Genomic DNA, 20690 nt, shown 5'->3' on the forward strand with positions numbered 1-20690 from the left:
GGCTTCATGCGCCATCAAACGACAGCAGCCTGACCTGGCCCTGGTGGGCTTTCTGAGCACAGACCCTGCGTTGGCAGCGGGGATGTGGCAGTGCCGGGGCGAATGTGTGGGTAGGAGGGTTTCATTGTGCCTGTGGGAGGCTTTGAAGATCTTTGGTCGTTCTGGGCTGGTTGCTCATTCATTCATTCATCCATCCATTCATTCATTCCAAGGATTACTCAGTACCTCTTCTGTGCCAGGCACCCTGCTTAGCTCTGGGGACAAGACTCGGGCCTTGAAGCTTGGTTCTTGTGGACTTATACGTTATGAAGGAAGATGAAAGTGTGTCTAGTTAATCATCTGACTGCCAAGTTGCTAAGCTCTTCAAAGGGAAGCAGTGAGGCCTGAGGCACCCCTTGGTGATAAGGGGGGAACCTGGTGGGGTTGCCACAGAGAAGGAGTCTCAAGAGCCCCTGGATTAAGGTAGCTCTGTCCTTAGCATCCACCCTGGTGCACTGGTACCCACAATTGTATTCATCCAACACGGTGTGCTGCAGGCTCAGCCAATATTGCTATTGGCCTATGTCCTACAAGGACAGCTCTCAGGGGTTTGAGAGTCTCCCCTGGGCGGGTAATGCACCTGGGCAGTCCTGCTTCAAGAACCTGGCATATATGCTATATGTTCCAGGGCCTGCGTGATGGGTGACTGGGGCACCAACTTGCGGGATCCCAGGGGTGTCCTTGGAAGACACAGAAGAAAGGGGTGGGGCTCTCCCCTGCCCTTCTGTCTTAACTACTTAATGTGTTATCAGCATGGGCGATGAAGGCACAACCCAAGGACGCAGGCTAGCCGCTCCAGGGGGTGTGGAGGTGCCTCGGACCCACTCACCTGCAAGGCACCGTTGAGGTGTTTGTTCTGGGGATAAAATGGCATTATCTATATCGCATTAGCCACACGTGACACCTGCCAGCAGAAAGAGTTGTCACTGCTGGCTCACTGCTCCTCCTAACAGTACCTCAGAAGTCCTAATGAGTAGCAGCGCTCCCCAGACCCCGAGACAAACTCCCTCTCTTGCAAACAGAAACACTGAATTATTTCTACCCTCGAGCTCCTGTCAGGGCCAGCTACTGTGAAATAGAGGCCACCTGGAGGGCATCTTGTGCCCTTGGGACCTGGGGGTCCTGGTGCCCCCTCTGGCAATGTCACCCAGACGCCTACATGCACTTGGTCACTGGCATAACAATAAAAAGGCCACAGAGGAGATGAAGCAGAGGAGGGGCCCAGGAGAAGGTTGTGAATAACTGAATGCAAGTAGAGAGGTCTGTGTGGGGGCAACGAGAGAGACGGAGACACTGGAGGGAGGTTTTGCTGTTGAGACTCCAAGCTGACAGGTGCTAAGAAGAGGCAGTGTGGCCGTGACTCCCGCCACCTCCTGATCAGTGTTCGGTCATGTTCTTTCGGTGACATTTACTGTGAGCTCAGCAGAGGCCTGGGCTGATGGGCAGCAGGGCACATGGTCACTGACATATGTCGATGGAGGCCACTTGGGCAGGACACGAGAGGCCACATCCAGTGGGCCAAAGCAGCTTTCCTGCTGAAGCTCAGCAGCTTGTTCAAGCGCATTAGGCTCAGAAAGGCAGCGGCCCCTTCAATGTCTAACACACAGTTTCAGGCGGCACAGCCGGGCTGGCTGGCTGGGAATATTGCTTGTGCAGCTGTCTTGATGGGGCCAGGGACGTTCGTCATGACCTTCAAGAAAGACTCCTTCTGCCTGGGTTAGGGACACACAGCCTATGCAGCCTCTTGTCCTGAGTCCAACATTTTTAACCCTGCCACGTCCCTCAGCCTGTACAATGCCACTCCCCCCTCCACCGCCCTTGCTGAGCATGTGTCTCTGTCTGGGTGTTACAGGACCACAGGAATGAAAGAACACAAGGTCAGCTCTACGGCCAGAGCACAGCCTAGCCCCTGTATCACAAATTATCTTCACTTAGCCCCAACCCCTCCTTTGGGGGGAACCTAAGGTCATTTCCTGCCATCATTCAGGGGGATTAGCAGTGAGGACACACACTTGTTTCCCATTTAGGTACATCTTTCCCTTGTAAGATACATTAGGACCCAGTCACTAGAGTGATGCTTCCACCCAAGACAGCCATCCCATGCTGAGATGACCTGAGATCTTCCATGACTCTGCCTCTTCCCAGCATTCTCCATGTTTCTTGTCTATAAAACAGGTCACTATCAGCAGGTTGCCCATGGGTGCTTATCCAGAGTCTTAGCTGAGGGCTGATGGGGTGGGGAAGCAGAGACAGGAGGATACTCAGAAGCCATGGACCCGTTAGCCTTCTGCACAACCAACATGAGAATCCACCTGGCTCCAGGTGAGAGCCAAGGAGTGACACGCAGGGTTGTTCTCATCATAGACAGCTGCACTCACACACATACACACACACATATGCAAACTACCCCATCCCTCGTCACACACTAAATATACATTAGAAAAATAGAATTTCTGAACCTGGATGGAGGAAAAGTTCAGAGATGTCGGGTGGTACCTGTGTCCTGAGCATCGTTGGTCAGAAGCCCACAAGAGAGCATCAGCTAGCCCCAGCTTTGGTGCAGAAGAGGTGAAGGAAAGGGCCACTGACCTTCTGGAAGTGAGGCATGTGCCAGAGAGCATCCAGCTTCACGGGCGGCTTGTACTTCCTCAGCTGACTGCTCCGTGTCTCGTACAGCTTCCCCAGGTACACCTGCAGGCCAGAACAGCAGTGGTGAGATGCTCGCCCTGCTACCTGAGACTTTAGAATTGCCATGGAAACAAACCCTCTGAGCCTCGCTGTGGAGGAGGGAAGACTCACACTGAACCGTGAGCACTACCACGGCACAGCCTGGGGTCCTGGACCAATGGAAAAAGAGGAAGTGAGCTGAGCAAAGACGTCCATCTCTCCCTGCTTCCTGGTTGGTGCACTGCACCTCCATCTTTGTGTGCTCTCCACCACGATAAACGCATATTCAACAGTGAGCTGGGAGAAATCCTGCCCTCTTCAAGTTGGCTTTGCCATGCATGTCATAGCAACAATACAACTAACACTCCAGGGCAATGACTAAGGAGCTTGGGGCTGGGGTTCTTGGATGACAGGCTAGAGGGTCACTTTCCTCCAGGCTTTGATCTTTCTTCTAGGCCATTTCACAGCCCCATCCCACTAGCCATGCCCCTGTGTATGGTTCATGGTTGCTTTGATTTCAGGTTGACTATAAAACAAATGGGGTTTCCATGAGCAGCTAGGAGGGAGTTTCTCTTAAACACCTTCTAGCCCTAAAACTAACTTACACAGAGCCCTCATATCTGTGTGAAGAAATGTATGACTCAACAAGGTGTCACTGTCCCATGGAGCAGGTCCATATGATGGCTGGCCCAGGAGGAGGGAGGTGGTGAGTGTCATGAGCTCCTCTTGCAAAGGTGGGAAAAGCCCATCCCTTCTGAGCCCTGATTCTATGCCCACAAAGAGGGACAAGCAGATCCATAGCCTTGTCATGCAGTTCATGGTGTCTGTCCAGAACTGAGGGGTGTCCATTCCAAACTCACATGGTGCACTCTTAACCCTTGTGTGACTGTGTGTAGACAAAGCCCATGAGAGGCGATTAAGGTTAAATGGAGTCAAGGGTGGGTTTCAATCCAGCACAACTAGAGCCCTTAGAACAAGAACTTTTTTTTGTTTTGTTTTGTTTGAAACATGGTTTCTCTGTGTAACTCTAGTTGTCCTGGGACTATGGAACTCATTCTCTAGACCAGGCTGGCCTCGAATTCACAGAGATCACCTGCCTCTGCCTCCCAAGTGCTGGGATTAAAGATGTGCACCACCACAACTTGCCTTTTGTTTTGGTTTTTCAAGGCAGGGTTTCTCTGTGTAGCTCTGGCTCGCCTCAGGCTCACTCTGTAGACCAGGCTGGCCTGGAATTCACAGAGATCTGCCTGCCTCTGCCTCCCAAGTGCTGGGATTAAAGGTGTGTGCCACCATCACCCAGGCGTTAACTAGAGCCCTTAGAACAAGGACATGGGGGGAGGGTGCTGGAGAGATGGCTCAGCGGTTAAGAGCACTGCTGCTCTTCTAAAGGACCTGAGTTCGATTCCCAGCAACCACATGATGGTTCGCAACCATCTATAATAGGATCTAATGGCTTCTTCTGGTATGCAGAGCACTCATACAGAAAATATAAATAAATTTTAAAAAACTAAAAAAAGAATAAGGACATGGGTGATACGTGTTCTACCTCCAGCATGTCAGGACACAGTAGAAGGTGGCCTCAGCAGAAGATCTTCCTACGTCTGAATCCTACACGTTTCTATAAATGTTGTGGCACCATTTGCGGCATATGAGCCCACGTTGTAAAATGGCCTTCTCCCTGTTCCTAGAGCTTTCCCAACTGAGTTAGCCCAAGACTGTAGAACCCTAGGGCATGGCTTAAAGTGACTTAGGCAGAAGCAAACGTATGTGACAACCAGAGAACCGGAGGAAGGGAAACAGGCTTTGTCTTCACAAATTCATATGGTCGAGCTGTAGCACTAACGTGATATGTTTACAAGCAACTGCCAGGCCGTAGGCTGGATATCCACTCTACCTGCTAGAACAAGGTTGAGACTTTAAAGTCAAGGCAGAGAGGCTGTGTAGTCAGGTGGCCAGGCTGGGCTTAGAATGCAGCAGACAGCCCCATGGTCTTTCCAACGCTCCATTTCCCTAACTGGAAAAGGTATGCCAAGGTACGGTTCTTGTAGGAGCTGCTCATGGGTGCTTAGGGCAGAGTAGCTAGCTCAAGGTTCACTAGATGGCAGTTGTCACCAAGAACTTCAGTGGGAGGTCACTGCTGTCTAAGAATCAGGGTCTACTCGGCAGCATGCTGGCTTATGGCAGAGCCAGGCTTCATCTGGGTTGTGAGCAGTTTGATCTTGAAAACTGACCAAACTGGCTGCCTTTTCAAGCCTGGCAAATGGTGATCAGCTCAGACAGCAGCCTGAGCACCTGGCAGCCTCACGGGCATAGGCAAGGCAACATAATTCCTACAAAGCAGGCTCCTGGGGAGTTCAGTGGGTAACCCGAGTTCAGATCCCGGTCCTCACATAAAAAGCTAGGTGTGGCGGTATGTGTCCTCGTCTCTGGGGAAGTACAGATAGGCGGATAGATGCTGGGGCTTGCTGGGCAGAGAGTTTAGAAGAACCAGGGAGTTCCAGGTTTAGTCAGAGACTGTCTCTAGGTGAGACCAATTGAGGAAGACAGTGTTAACATCTGGCCTCTACATGTATGTCTGTACAGCTGAATGCATGTGCGAGACACACACACAGTGAACGAGAAGAGAATTCTGAGGCGGCATTGCCAGTTTCTGGATGCCTGCTGTCTGCTAGCGCATAGGACTCAGACATCCCCAGGGAGTTCCTCCAGCCCTTTGTCCTGGGGGTGGGACCCGCATCCCAGGAAGGAGGCTCTGCCCTTCTGCTGCAGGCCACTGACACCTCTGAAGATCTGCTTTCCTGTCTCTGAAAATGCAGAGCACAGAGGAGTATGCGAACACACGTACCTAGCAGAGTCACCATCTAATATTCCGCTGACTTCTCTTTCCCAGGGGAACCCACCACCTCCTCAGACCCAGTGAGAAAATACACAGGCCTGTTTCTCTGAGCCTTCTTTGCAACGATTCCTGAGTCGGGGAGTTTTTAATCCATATGCTTTTTTCCTGTTCATTTAAAAAATTTTAAATATTTATATATATATATCTCAGATCCTCTGGAAAAGCAGTATTTTTTCTTAGCCCCTGAGTCATTTCTCCAGACCCCCTGTTCATCTCTTTTATCACACAGGCCCCAGCTATGAACCCAGGATGGATGGAAGGGAAGGTATTTTCCTCCCTGAGGCTGGTTCAGCAGGGGTGTGCTTTAGGGAGGGGCAGAGGGGCTGGTTACCAGCTGTTGATTAAAATGTGACACTCCCCCAGGGAGCTAGGAAGCAGCTTGGGGCAGCAATGCTCCCTCTGAAACTGCACTGTCACACAGCGGGTTGACTCTTGAGGTATTAACAGACTGACCACGGGCCGCTTTAAAAACATTTCAGTGCTGGGCTCTCTGATGAGCACCAAGCCGCTGGAGGACACCCATCCTAAGACTACATGATCCCTTCCTGGGAAGACTCCTCTGAACCCCAGGAGGCTCATAGAACCATTTTGCTAATCTGGTGTTCAAGAAGTCAGCAAACAAATGCCCCAGCGTCAAGACAAGCCTGCACTTTGGCAGACACGTCTGGCCAGAGCTGCTGGAGAGTCATTTCATCTCTCTCTCTTTTCTCCTCACGTGTGTGCACGTGTGTGTGGTTGCCCATACACATGTACACACACACCTGTGGATGTCAGAGACTATTGTCTCGAGTCTTCTTCAATCTCTCTTCGCCTTACATTTTTTAGAGAGAGTTTTTCACTGAACCTAGAGCTTCCCAGTTAAACTCTAGGGATTCTGATCATCCCCCAAACCTGTCAGCACTGGGTACCCGGCTTTTAACGTGGGTGCTGGGAATCCAAACTCGGGTCCTGATGCTTTCCTGGCAAGTACTGCACCAACTGAGCCTTCTCCCAAGCCTCTGCTGAGTAATATCTCGGAACCACAGTGTGTCTGTGAAACAGACTATGATCCTAGAGTGAGATGCCTACATGCTGGGGTTCTCAGACCCGAGTACAGGATGTGGGGCACTTGCCGGCCCTCCGAGAAGGGAGCAAGGCTCGGTGCTGCAGGCTGCGATCGTTGAGGCATCTGACATCTGCATGTTTTGTTTGTTCTGATCTCAGGCAGGCTCTCTCCCTCGGCCCAGGCTGGCCTCAGACTTGCTGTGGCAGGAGAGGCCGGCCTTGAACTCCTGACCCTTCTGCCTCCGCGACCCAGGCGCTGGCAGGAAGGGCACATGACACCACACCTGCCTGGTGCCGGGTATTTCTCCCTCCAGGGAAATCTAAAAAGCGTAGACTGACTTGGCAGGCACAGGTTTGGATCAACCGAGGAGGCACCGTGAACTCCCCCCAAGGCTGAAGTTTGGACTATTTTAAAGGCAGAAAGCCTTCGGGCGCCTTTAAATGTGTGAGACAGAATAAAGAAAAGCAGGGAGTGTTTTCTGGTTAAAAAAAAAAAAAGTCACCACAGAGACTTCCTGTCTGTTGCTAATGACTCACATCTATAGTGGTATATTATTTGTATTTTAATAAATCTTGCCTGAAACCAGAAAAGCAAAGCAGCTAAGCCACTACCAAGCTGGGCGACCATAGAGTAAGCAGACTAAGCCTCCCTCTCCTCCCGTTTTATATTCCCTCTAGTGCTGGGATTAAGGGCGCATGACTCCCTAGGACTGGGATTAAAGGCGTGAGCCACCACCACCGGGATTTGTTTCCGCATTGATCTTGTGTAGCCCAGGCTGGCCTTGAACTCACAGAGATCCATCTGCCTCTGTCTCCCAGATCCTGGGATTAAAGGTGTGTGTCACCATTACCTGACCTCTAGTGGCTTTACCTTTGCCTCTGGTCTTCAGTACAGTAGCAACTGGGGGAGTTTGGTTGCAATAGGGACCCTGGATCCCACTGCTCTGAGCTACCCTGGCTTCTCCACACAGCTATCCCTGCCTAGGACGTAGGATAAGGATGCCTCCTGGGCATCCTTTCCTCCTGTTAAAGAAAACATGCTCCTTAACACACGCTTGTAGAAATGGTTTCCTGCCCTGTCATACCAGCCAGTGTGGGGCACACGTCTAGGCTGGTGGAATTGGAGCCCTAGTGTCCTCTGTAGGAAGTCAGACGGGTTTAGAGAAAGATCTCCATATAAAAGTCATTGTGACTTGGTCCTAATCGCAGCTGGGAGGTGACAGGGCCTGCCGACTGGTATCTGGCCATCTCTTTCACATCCAGAATTAGGTCCAAGCGGGAGCAGACCATCACTGAGATGGGTTCAGATCTGAATTTCACGGCAGGAGGATGTGACTGGACCCCAGGCTCCTGCCCCACCCACATCCACTGATGCTGACTCGGCTTCCCTCCGCCCCCCAGGCCAGCTTCAACCCCTCAGAAGTGAAGGCAGGGCTACCTTCTGTTTCTTCTCCAGTTTGATGGCTTGCTGAGTGGCCTTCTGCTCCTGTACCCAGAGCTGCTGGTACCGATGTTGTAACAGGTCAAAGAAGGGTGTGGACGGCCTGTGGGAGGAAGGTTACATAGAGCTTGAGGCCTGGGGATGACCAGGACACCCACATACAGAACAGATCCTGTTAGGGCTGCAGACCCTCAGACCCTGAACTTTCTGTGACCTCTTGCTTGCTGGAGTAATCAACTTGTTTTCCTATGCTTGTAGCTGCTCTGAGCACAAAACCCTCATGAGTTCCTGATAACAAGGAAGTAGTTTCTGGTGGATTTGCAGCTGGAAAATCCAGAGAGCTAGGGCATGGCCATTAGTCAAGGAGAGCCCCATACAAGCTGCCCTGGAACACAATAAAATTGGCATTCTTGTTTCAAGAGTGACCCATGTCTCTGTGTGTTTTAATCCCCAGACCCCTTCCCGATACGGTTCCAGGCGGTGCAGGTGCCGCAAGATACCGCTCTTTCCACTGGGCACAAGGCCCCACCGTCACCAACTGCAGATCACACCACTCTCTTCAAGGCCAGAAAAGGCTTCCTGTAGCACCCAGAAACCCCAGAGATACAGATCCCATGCTCTGCAAACATGGGGCGCCTCCATGTGTTACCTGGATGGGACAAAGATTCTGGCCTTGGGCTGATGTTAAATAGGGTTCATAGGTTCCCTGGACCCTTTCTGCTATGCCTCTCCAGCCCTGGGCTCTGCCCACAGTCTACTGAGGCTAGTCTTGCAGAAAACCCCTGCCAAGCAGGTGGTCTAGCCACAGTGCCTGACTTCTCTGGGGAATGCTCAGGATCCTCATTCCTGGCTTTGTTGTCTGATTTTTCTGATCCATCTCAGCAAGGAGGCTGCCAAGTTGGATGAGCAATACGCTCCCCATTTGGCAGTCGTGACCCAGTCACAGAAGAAGCAAGATGTGACTGCCTTGCTGAGTAAGGTACTGAGCCACGTGGCTAACATAGACAAGAATAATGGACTAATAAAAGTTTAAGAGTTAATAAGAAGTCTGAGCTAATGGGTCAATCAGTTTATAACAAATGTAGACCTCTGTGTGATTTCTTTGGGATTTAACGACTGTGGAAACTGGGCAGAACAGAAACCTCAGACAACACACTGAGCCAGTATTGAGTGCTCTGTAGGTACTGTCTGCAGATGCTGTCTGCAGGTGCCGTCTGCAGGTTCTGTCTTCAGATACTGTCTGCAGGTGCTGTCTGCAAGTGCCATCTGCGGTGCCATCTGCAAGTGCCATCTGCAGGTGCTGTCTGCAGATGCCGTCTGCAAGTGCCATCTGCAGGTGCTGTCTACAGGTACTGTCTGCAGGTGGCGTTTGCAGGTACTACCCTTTGTCATCTCAGCAGTGATAAGGAGAGGCTGGTCCCAGAGCAGTGTGGAGCAGCACTCCAAGTGAGGTTGGCTGAGCCACACACAAGGCTCAAAGTTAAGTCCTTCCAGAGGGTGTGGGGAACCAATCCCAGATTGGGGCTGAGCTCTAAACAGCTTTCAAGATAGAGTGTGCAGGTATTCTGTATAGCAAGGTCTTAAAGTAAGGGGACTGCTGTGCAGCCATTTCCTTTGCCTTCTATCTCTGCACCCTCGCAGAGCTTCCCGCAGCCCATGTCGGGCCAAAGTATTCGGAGGTTCACCACCTCCATGGTCTCCTTGCAGAGGAAGGCCAGGGAAGACTGCCATTTTCAGCAGAAAACAAGCAGGGTTACCGGCTATAATGACTGAGTACTTCGGATCTGGATTTGTGGTTTCTTTCTTTATAGTAAGGTACCAGCTCCTTAAAAAAATGAGGACATTTAACAGAATGAAGATTATTTAAGAGATGGGACCTGAAAATTGGACTAAGCTCTTGAATTTCTATTACTAAAGAAAATTGTAAATAATTTAATCCCAGCACTCAGGAGGCAGAGGCAGGTGGATCTCTGAGTTCGAGGCCAGCCTGGTCTACATAGTGAGTTCCAGGACAGGCTCCAAAGCTACACAGAGAAACCCTGTCTCTAAAAACAAAAACAAAATGTAAATAAACTTTTAAAAAGTGTACAATGGACAGTGGCCATGTACAAAGGAGGACTCTGATCTCAAGTATAGTTCCTGCTCAGGAGGCAGGCCTGTTGCTATACCACCTTAGACAGGAAGCAAACCACTGCTTATGGTGACCAGACAGGAAGCCATGCCACTCTGTCAAAGTGGCAGAAAAAAAAGCTGTATACTCCCATAACCCCAGCACTCAGGAGGTGGAGGCAGAAGAATCGAGATCAAGGTCACCTTCAGCTGTATGGATTTAAAGCCAGCATGCTTACATGAAACCTATCTCAACTCCCTACCCTCCAAGGGTTAATTTTTAAAATTTATTTTAAAATAATCAAGTTGTGTGCAATGAACTCACTGGGCTAGATACTGAGACCCTGGCTCTAAAGATGGGTGATAATAGGACTGGAGAGATGGCTCAGCCGTTTAGAGCACTGGGTGCAGAGGACCCAGGTTCTGTTCCCAGCACCCGCATGGCCACTCAAAACTATCTGTAAACCTCAGCTCCAGGCTGGATGTCCTCTTCTGCCTCTCAAGGGCACCAGGCACTCACTTGGTACATGCAGGTGAAATACCCATACACATATGTAAAAATTTAAATATATAGTCATAATCAATTAGAACAATCAGTAGAAGTGGGGTGATGCTCATTAGCGGTGACTAAAACAGCAACAAAGCAAACAGGAAATGCCTGGCGGATGGTCGCTTCAGCTTCAGTTCAGAGTGGCCAGCCCTTCTTGCTACTGTTTTACCACTGTGGTAAACAGAGTCATGGCGTCAAAGTGTTCATCTGGGCTAGGGAACCAGAGCTGTGAGAACTTCCACAGATTGTTTACCCCTCCCATTTTCCTCCTTAACCTCCTTCACCTCTCTTTGTAGCAACTTGTGAAGGAAGCCCCAGGATGCTCTGGGAAATGCCCTGCGAACAGCATCTGGGCCCGAGTTGAAGTCAGAGCCAGGAACACAGTAATTTAGGGGTTCTCTCACTCCTGAGACTCATACCCTAGTGGGCTCAGGACTGTTGTCTGAGGTTTTCTGACTCACCCAGTCCTTGTTCTGTCCGGTTCCTGCAACAGTTAAGTCCCAAATAAATCACACAGAGGTCTATATTAATAATAAACTGATTGGCCCATTAGCTCAGGCTTCTTATTAACTTTTATAACTTACATTAACCCATTATTCTTATATATGTTAGCCACATGGCTTGGTACCTTTTTCAGTGAGACAATCACATCTTCCTTCTTCTGTGATTGGGACAGAACTGGGAAGGAACGGGCTTTCCTCTTCTCCTGTTCTCATTGCCCCGCCTCTACTTCCTGTTTGGTTTTCCTGCCTATACTTCCTGCCTGGCTACTGGCCAATTAGTGTTTATTAAAACATAATTGACAGAATACAGAATTGTCCCACACCACAGGACGATATGGCAGTTGCCTCTGAGCTGCATACAGACACTCATAGGGACATTCTGATCGTTTTGCAAAGCAGCCAGAGTGTTGGAAGCCGCTCAAACCTGAGGTGAGGAATATAGACAAGGAGAATCAAACCCCCATGTCTGCCCAGAAGGTCCAGAGGCTGCAAACCTCTGCCCTGGGTTTGTTGGATCTGGTCTGTATGGTAGCCCCCAAAGTCTGAAATCATTGTCACCGCTTAGAGATATGGATGTTGACGCTCAGCCTGTGAAGTGCTTGCTGTGTGAGCATGGGGTCCTGAATCCAATCCCCGCAATCTCTGGAAATAGCCAATGGTGCTGTGCACTGGTGATCCTAGCATTGCGGGGTGGGAAAAGGGAGGACCAGCAGGTCCCTGGGGCTCCCTGGTCAGACAGCCTAGTCTGCTTGACCAGCACTAGGTCAGTGAGAGACCCTGGTCTCAGAAAAACCAAGGTAGACCTCTGAGGAATGACACCCACAGTTGACCTCTGACCTCCACATGCGTGTACACACATGCACACCTCCCCACATGCAAACAGGACAGCCGACGCTTCAAAACCACTTTTTAGATTGCTGTGAAACTGTGCAAGTTCTGCCCACACAGGCCCACATCCCCAGTTGGTGTAATTGGCTGGCAATGAGTCCCAGCTGCCACCAGCCCCAGTTCTCAGTCTCTGCCGCTGCCCTGGCACTGATGGGCTGCGATCCTTGACGGGCCGCTTCAATGACAGGGTGGCCGCAGAGACCACCGGATGGTTAGCCTGGACCCTAAATTCCCACCCACTTCCCCAGCCTACTGCACCCCGTCATGAGGGCACGGGAGGACCCGGGAAGCTGGCTAAGCTGCGTTCTATTGAAGAAGCGGCCCAAGGCTTTGATTCGCATAGACAGACCGCGGCTCTTTGTTCCTGCCTCCCGTACCCCTGTGGCGACTTTTATTACTTAATTATTACACGCCCCACGCCTCTGAGTGGCCTAATTTATGACTGTGCTTTCTAACGACACTGTGTGCGTAATCTGGAAATATCTACCCCAAGAGGCTGCTCCCAGCGAACAGCCCCACCGTATCCATTACTTCCTACCAGCTCTTCAGCCCTCCCCCAGCCTGGCTGACCGACTCAGCGTCCTGCTCTGGGTCAGTCCTGGGTAGAGGCGGTGGGGGCTGAGCCAAGGGGAACCTGTGAGGCCGTGAGTTATGGCAGGCAGCCCTGGCCTAGGTCTTCCATGGCCACCCACAAGCTGGCTAGTTTCCGTTCTGGCTCATTAACGTGGATAAACAGGTGCAGAGGCTGGCCTGGTGTGGAGAAAACTCGGGCCATAAATTGGATGTTATCGCTTCTGCGTGGTCCCCGGTTTCCGAGCTAAGCCTGGACTCGAAGCCGTGGTCCACTAGGCTCAGCTCCCTCTTCAGCTGCTGGCATCCACTCTACCCTGCACTTCTCTAGACTTCCAGCCCTCCTGGCTGGAGTTCTTCCTCTTGCCAGGACACGCAGGTACATGAGCACCCCCATATCGTCTCTCCTTTGCATGTAGGCCTCAGTTGTGGGGTTACCTCTACTAAGGGCTGGTTCTCAGCTACCCTGCCCTAAACAGCCCTGGCTAGGTGTCCTTCCACCTGAGCATAAGCCCGCTTATCCCTCTTCTGGCCCCGGTGGACTTCAACCATTGAGTGTCAGCCAGCCCCAGACGGCAGCAACAATTCTGTGCCTGCCGTGAGCTGACAAGGCTCCACCCTGGATAGATATGTGGGGGGTAGCTCTGTTGGTAATAATGACCCGAGTTAAATCCCAGCTCTAAGGAGGTGGAGACAGGTCTAAGGCTGATGGCCACCAGCCCAGCTGAATCAGCAAGTTCCAGGTCACTTGAGACCCTATCTCAGAAAATGTGGTGGACAGCACCAGAGGGTGACAACTGAGGTTAACCTCTTTTCCACACACATGTGCACACATGTACCTGCACGGACACACACACACACACACATACACACACACAATGTGGGGGCAGGAAGAATGGAAGGCAGATGAGAAAAGAAATCTTAGGCAAATTTTCGACAGATACACTTTCTTTCCTTAGTTTGCTCGGTACGAATAGGCGGCATGTGTGTCAAGGTCAGTTACCAGATTAAATTGGTGGAATTGGCCTTCAGGAAGGATGCCGGCCTTTTCATGGGTGAACTGGGGCCAGACACTGAGCATCTTAGACAGAACAACTACCAAGCAAGCCCAAGTTCCTCCACTTAAGTCCCACACATCAAAAGAGAAAGCGCTAGGTGGCGTACGCCTTTAATCCCAGCACTCAGGAGGCAGAGGCGGGTGATCTCTGTGAGTTCGAGGCCAGCCTGATCTACAAGAACTAGTTCCAGGACAGGCTCCAAAGCTACGGAGAAACCCTGTCTTGAAAAAAAAAAAAGGGAGAGAAACAGATAGACAGACAGACAGACAGACAGAGAGCGAGAGCGAGAGAGAGAGAGAGCTCAAGTGGAGCTCAGTTTAAATATAAAACAGACGCTGTCAAGTGCACAGGAGAAAACCTTTGTGATTTAGAGCTAGGTAAGGACTATTGATTCGTTTAGGATTTTCAGATGGAGTCTCATGTACGCAGACTTTCCTCAAACACATCCTATAGCTGAGGATGACTTTGAACTTCTGGTCCTCTGGCCTCCATCTCTTAGGTAGTGGGCATGCCTGTAAAGGACTGAGGTGCCATGGGTTTGTGCAGAGCTGGGGCATCAAACTAGAACGTTCTGCCTGCGAGGCAAGTGCTCCACCCATGGAGCCCCATGCTCTGCACCCCACCCCTGGTTCATGACCTTTCTAGGAGGCCTTGTTAGGAACCAGTTACCCCATTTCCTTCCGCAGGCATCATTGTTGCTATGTTACAGTTCACTTGTTTCTTTGCTTGTTTTGTGTGTGTGTGGGGGGGGGGTGGGTTTTTTTGTTTTGTAAGTTCAGCTTTTTATTGTAGCGCTTTCTAACTGCAACATGAATGATTTTGCCACAGGCCGAGGCCCCTGTGGTAACAATTAAGCTGCCCTTCCTGTGCACCTCTCTTTTGAGGAGCCAGAGGGGTTCGCACAGAAAAGCTTAATTATTTATCCTCGCTAAATGTGCACAGGAAAGGGTGGTACCGGGGCAGCTGATGCCCAGAGAGGTCAAACAGCTTGCCCAGGGTCACACCGCACAGACAAGCAGCGAAGCTTGAACTCCCAACCCTCCAGCTACAGACGCCACAGCCCAGCAAATGCCAATCAGCATTCACCAAGGGCAGTAGTTAAGGGTGAACGAGCCTGGCCAGCCAGCTACACCTGGAGGCCAGATGCAGGGAGCCGGGCTCCTTTCACAAGACACCCCAGACTTTCACAGCGTTGTTTCTATGTCTCCTGGTCCCCCGCCCACCCCACCCAGGAGCTGAGGTTTTAGGGGAGATTCCCAAGTGTCCCCAGCTGACACCTGTGGCTTCCTGCTGTCCTCGGTATGCATGGCTCCATTTCTAAGGCGCCTCTGGCCACCTCTCAGCTGACCCCTGTCTTCCTAATCCCCAGTGGCTCCCTGAATGTCCTCTGCTTCCTCCTCCCAGGAGTCTTCTTTCCCTTGTCTGGCACCCCTAGCCCCCAGGCTGTCACCACGGCCTGTCCTCTGCACAAGGTGGGTCGACACACCACTCCCAATGGTGAGGAACAGTGTTTGCCTTTTCCACCCTGTTCTAAGCAGCTTTCCCAGGTCATTCTCTGCGAATCTCCAGGCTGGGAGCTGGAGTTGTACTCTGTCCAAGAGTATCCAGTTTGCAGCCCAAGATAGCTATGAGTTGGGCCCAACACAAAATCCTAAGCTTACTTAAAACATGAGGGACTCGTGTAGGCCAGGCTGGCCTCAGACTCACTACGTAGCCAAGGAGGGCCTGGAACTTCTGATCCTTCTGCCTCTACTTCCCAAGTGCTGGGATTGCAGGCATGCACCAGACATGGCTGGGGACTGACCCCAGAGCCTTCTGCACTCTAGGTCAGCCTTCTTTCATGCTCAGCCTCTGAATCAATGTGTGAGGCATGTGTGCAGGTGTGTTTGTTTGTAACTGTTCTCCAGATGTGCAGGCTGCACACAGCCAGCCCTGTGTAGGTTCAGATACTACTCCATCCAATGACATTCTCAGAGAAACACTAAGTATCTCTGGAGACCCAGGAAGGGGTTGTGGGAGAAGCGACCCTGTTCTCAGGAAAGCCTGCAGACAATCCCTGAACAGGGATGGCCCTGACAGTCTTAGAGAAGGTGTAAGGACTCAGGACAAGTATTGATATCTTGCCTGTGAAATCCTCATGACAGCAGGCCAGGGTCTCTCTACCCCTGGAGGCTGGCCATACCCTCCAGAGCATTAGTCAGCGGGAGTGGGGGGGGGGTCCCGGACACCTGTGGCTCTCAGCCATTCATATTAAATCTTGAAAAACATGCCCAAAAGCCATCTGGGTGGGCTGTTCGATTCTGCGCCTTGGGGGTCCCAAGCTCAGGGGCTGAGGCTTCAGGGGCGGCAGAAGGAGGAGGGCAGAACAGCTCTGGGGATGGCAGGGTCTGCCCAGTTGTCCAGATATTTGAAGCTCTTCTGAGTTCAGAGAGAGAGAAGAGGCAGAGGAAGGAGGGAGTGGTGTACACAGGTCTGGGAGGGTCAGAAAGATCTGAGTCAGGTCCACGTGAGAGTTGGGGAGCCTGGTGAGACCTGGGTCCCCCCAGCAAGGGCAAGTGACTGGCTGCAGGGAGATGCTGGGGCTTTCAGGGAATGAAAGTGTGCTCTATTGTCTCTGGATATCAAGGCTTAGAGATCTACTAATCCACACTGGGGCACTGCTGCATCCCCTGCTTCTAAGGTCAGCTAGAGACTGGCCCACGGGCGCTCACACAGTGTCTGCTGAGGTGGCCGAGCCACTGCTAAGAGTTCTGACAAATCCTTCGCTCTAACCTGGAAGCAACCTTCAGAGACGTCCCTTCGGGCCCTGATGCTCCACTCTTAGCCACACCATGTCACAATTAAGTCTAATGGTGCAAAAAGTGGGGACTAAATGAAGCAAAAATCAGCTCTGGCTGCAGGTGCGCCTTGAGAAAGTTGAGCTTCGCCCCATCAAATCCGTCTTCAAAGCTGTGCGATTGCTACCCCAGACCAAGGCTTGATCTCCAATGAAGGCTCGGGGTGAGCACACAAGGGAGATGGAGGGGATCATTTGCAAACGTTAGGTTGACATGGGTGCAGTGTGGTGCAGGGTGGGCACAAATGAGGACTGACAGCTCTGATTTGCCCGCCGCCTCCGTGCCAGAGCTCTGTGGATCAGAGGGGCCCTCTCATAGAAACTCATCTTCATCCGGCGATGCTCATTAAAACTTTGCCAAGCCCAGAACTTGGCGGGAGCCGGGAAAGTGAAGATGCCTTCTGAGGGACTTTAGGTACACATTTGTTGAAAGGTGTTTAAGAAGGAGATTCGGGTCTGACAAACTGGATTCGGTGCAGCGCTCCCTTCACAGTGGGCTAAAATAATTGGTCATCAGTGACTACTAATTCCGTTTAGTAGCCAGAGGCGATTTTTTTCTTCCTAGAAAATCAATGACAGCACGGAGGTCTGTTCAATGTGATTCCACTCCAGATGGGCCCTTCTTTCACGCCTGACGCCTCTTCCAGTGGAGACAGCTATTTTGTTAAAATAAAATTAAAATCCATCCCTGCTACGCCAGCGGCTTGCTGTTCCCGGGGAGCCGGGAGCTATTGGCATGGGCATTCACACAGCCTCAAGGGGATGAAGAAGTGGACAATGAGCCAAGTGTGGTGGTTCATGCTCGGAAATCTAGCTATCGGGAAGATGAGGCAGGGGGATTGACACAAATTTGAGGCTAGCCTGGTCTACATATGGATCCCGAGACTAGTCAACAAAGCGAGATCCTGTTTCAGAAGAAACTGAAAAAGAAAGAGAAAAACAGACAGTGTCCTCAGTCTGGCCCTTGTCCAGTCCATGGCCCTTGACTGTGAGCCATGCACTTTGGAGAGAGGGAGGTCTGGTGGGTCGTGCTTCACTTCTTGTTTGGAGCACAACCCAGCCCTCATGGCAGTACATGCCTTTGCCAGCATTCAAGAGACAGAAGCAGGCAGATCTCTGAGTTCGGGCCAGCCTCGTCGACATAGTGAGTTTCAGGACTACACAGTAAGACCCTGTTTTAACAACAACCACAAAAACACATAGCCTAAGACAATGCCATCTAAAGAGACAGCTTGTCCCCTCTCACTCCTGGGACTTACCCCAGGCCCAGGTGTGGCTTCCAGGGACCGCCCCATAATTCTAGATGACACCAAGTGGCTAGCCAGAGTTGCCTTCCCTCTCTGCAGCTCGGAGGCTACAGTGGGCTCATGGTGTGGCTTCTGAGGACCTGTAAGGACTCTGTTCCCTGAGGACTTAGCTGGTGTTTAAAACTGGCGAGTCCACCCACCCTGCACCAGTCCTCATTTTCCCCCACTGCACCCTGCCTCAAGGACTGGGGAGCCGGCTCCGTCAATGAAGTCACAAGAACCTGGGTTTAATCCCAGAAACCACGTGGAAAGGAGGGCATAGTGGCACATGCTTGTCAGCCCATCGCTGAGGAGGTGGAACTAAGACTAGTTCTGGAGCTCACTGGCCAGCACACACACACACACTTACACATGCACACCACATATACACATAATCTACACACATGCCACACACAGACACTTCACACACCACACACACACTCACACACCATATACATACCTTCTCTCACACACACATAGAAACATTCACACACTACACATACATATACACACTCTCACACACATACCACACACAGACATTCTACACACACATACACTCACACAACACACATACACACACACCACAATAGTCTCTCACACACACAGACCACACACATACTCTCTCACACACATACACACAACACATACATACACATTTACTCACATACAGAACACACACATACAAACACACATATATACACACATGAGCACACACATGCATTTCCATCAAGATCACTGTAGCATTAAGATTTAACACAGACCTCCATCCTGTACATTCATATCACAGCTTCCCCTGACCATAATATCTTGCAACCCTGTAGCAAAAGGCCACACTCAGAACTGTGGCATTGCCATGGCCCACTGACACGACTTGGATTTTCCTGATTTTACCTGTCCTGTCTTACCTGCTGACATTTCCAAATGGCAGTACATGTCTGAGGTGCAGAGACAAAAGCTTTGGCAGGAGAGCATAGTTCAAGGCCTGGGCTATACAGTAAGTCCATTGCCTTCAATTAAAAAAAATTATCTGGTGCTGTTGTTAGAGGAGACATGAACTTAAGTTTGGCACATCTCCACGGCTCCCTATTCCTGTACCCAGGGCCAGCTTCCCCCATTCATCTGCAACGTCATGGCTCTGTGACCTATGTCTCTGCCCTTTATACAACATAAATACCTCATGTCACTATCTTCCCTAAAGCTGAAAGAACTATTTAGAGATTAATTCACATCTGTGTTTCTGATGTGTGCAGAGGCTGCATTCATCAGAGTTCAGAACTGGAACCCAGTGAGACCAAGCAATGGACGCAGGTCACGGGAGCAGAGAATTCGGTGCTCTTTGGAGGTTCTGAGCCCTGAGAGAGGTTTCCATCATTTGGAATGGTTTAAATGTGTTTAAACTTGATCCCCAGGGGCTGAAGAGATGACTCAGTGGTTAAGAGCACTGACTGCCCTTTCAGAAGACCTGGGTTCAATTCCCAGCACCCACACATGGCAGCTCACAGCTGCCTGAACCTCCAGTTCCATGATCTGACACCTTCACATAGGCATACATTCAGAAAAAATACCAATGCACATAAAATTAAAAAAAGAGAAAACTATATCCCCCAAGATCCACAGGTTTATGACATTGAAGGTGGGTTATTAGGGTCAGATGAGATCATGAGGTGACTCCCAGGTGGCACCAGTGGCTTTAAAGGAAGTCAGAGCCAAACTGGCATGCTGCCTGTGTCATGTGGGAAGCCCCCGGCCCGTGATATGAAAGGAGGGCTCTTGCCACATGCTGGCACCATGCGCTGCTCAAGCCCCAGACGGTTCATATTGCCCCACCTCAGGCACCACTGAGTGGGCACTGGAGTGGGGAGAAGGATGAAGAGCCCTTAAAGGTAGCTAAGCAGGATGAAGTAGGGTCGTGTGTCCATCTGGTCCAGGAGGTAAGTTACAAAGGCCCAACCCACTTTCAGGGACCCACGAAATGTTTTTTTATTTAATTTACAATCAGCCTGGAATCTACCTCCCCTCACCCCAGCAGAACCAGAAATCTCACACTTATGTGAATGGGAGAAATGGCTCCGGAAGGCAGGGGTGTCCCAGGGCCCACAGAAGCCCTCCTGTAGGACCGAGGAAGAGGATGGTGACCCCTCACTTCTCTAACGCATGCCAGCCCACTTCATCAGGCTGGGTCAGGAGTCACCTCGCTTCTGCTGCCCAAACTGGAGACACTCAGGAGAGAAGATGAAGCCCGCAGAGAGAAGGTGGGACTGGAGGGTGGCTGAGTCCATCAGGCGCCTGTCTGGTGAGAGCTGGGACCCGAAGTTGAGCTCCAGAGCCCCAGGAGAAGAGCAAACTGTGGGGCTCGCTCTTAATCCCAGCGCCGGGGAAACAGAAACAGATCTCTGGGGCTCCATGGCCAGTCATTTGACCTACTTGGCCAGCGAGAGGCTCTGCCTTGAGAAAACAAGGTGCCTGAGGAGTGACACCCCTGATCTTCATGTCACACAAACGTGTGCACACGCGCGTGCGCGCACACACACACACACACACACACACACGCACATGCACGCACGCACACACAGAGGCAGAGATGTCTGTGTGTCAGATGGGGCCTTCCAACTCTCTAGCCTGGGCAGAGCCAAGGCATCTACAGTTTCCTGGGGGTACACTCCACCCCTAGACCTAGGATTTTGTGAAGGTTGCCACTCTGAGCCATTCCCTACAGAGGACTCTAACCCTGCTGGCCATCTGTCTCTTGTGGGAACTGAGGAGGGCTAGTCAGCCCCCACACCCATCCTCCTGCCGTATGCCT

The 20690-nt window shown here is 51.2% G+C and overlaps 1 protein-coding gene and 1 pseudogene across 1 annotated transcript in view; one reads left to right on the plus strand and one right to left on the minus strand.

Moving 5' to 3' along the window:
• Positions 1 to 20690, minus strand: part of Cfap77 (cilia and flagella associated protein 77) — a 126108-nt gene that overhangs the window by 25465 nt on the left and 79953 nt on the right. The window contains exons 4-5 of the mRNA XM_050155065.1: positions 8085 to 8190; positions 2629 to 2730 (exon numbers count right to left, since the gene is read on the minus strand). Coding sequence (XP_050011022.1) covers positions 2629 to 2730; positions 8085 to 8190 — 208 coding nt within the window. The remainder of the gene's footprint in view (positions 1 to 2628; positions 2731 to 8084; positions 8191 to 20690) is intronic.
• LOC126509306 (cytochrome c oxidase subunit 7C, mitochondrial-like) lies at positions 9744 to 9954 on the plus strand (annotated as a pseudogene).

Source organism: Alexandromys fortis, unplaced genomic scaffold (genome assembly GCF_014885135.2).
Source record: "Alexandromys fortis isolate MF-2015 unplaced genomic scaffold, M_Fortis_MF-2015_v1.1 scaffold_72, whole genome shotgun sequence".
Lineage (NCBI taxonomy): Eukaryota > Metazoa > Chordata > Mammalia > Rodentia > Cricetidae > Alexandromys > Alexandromys fortis.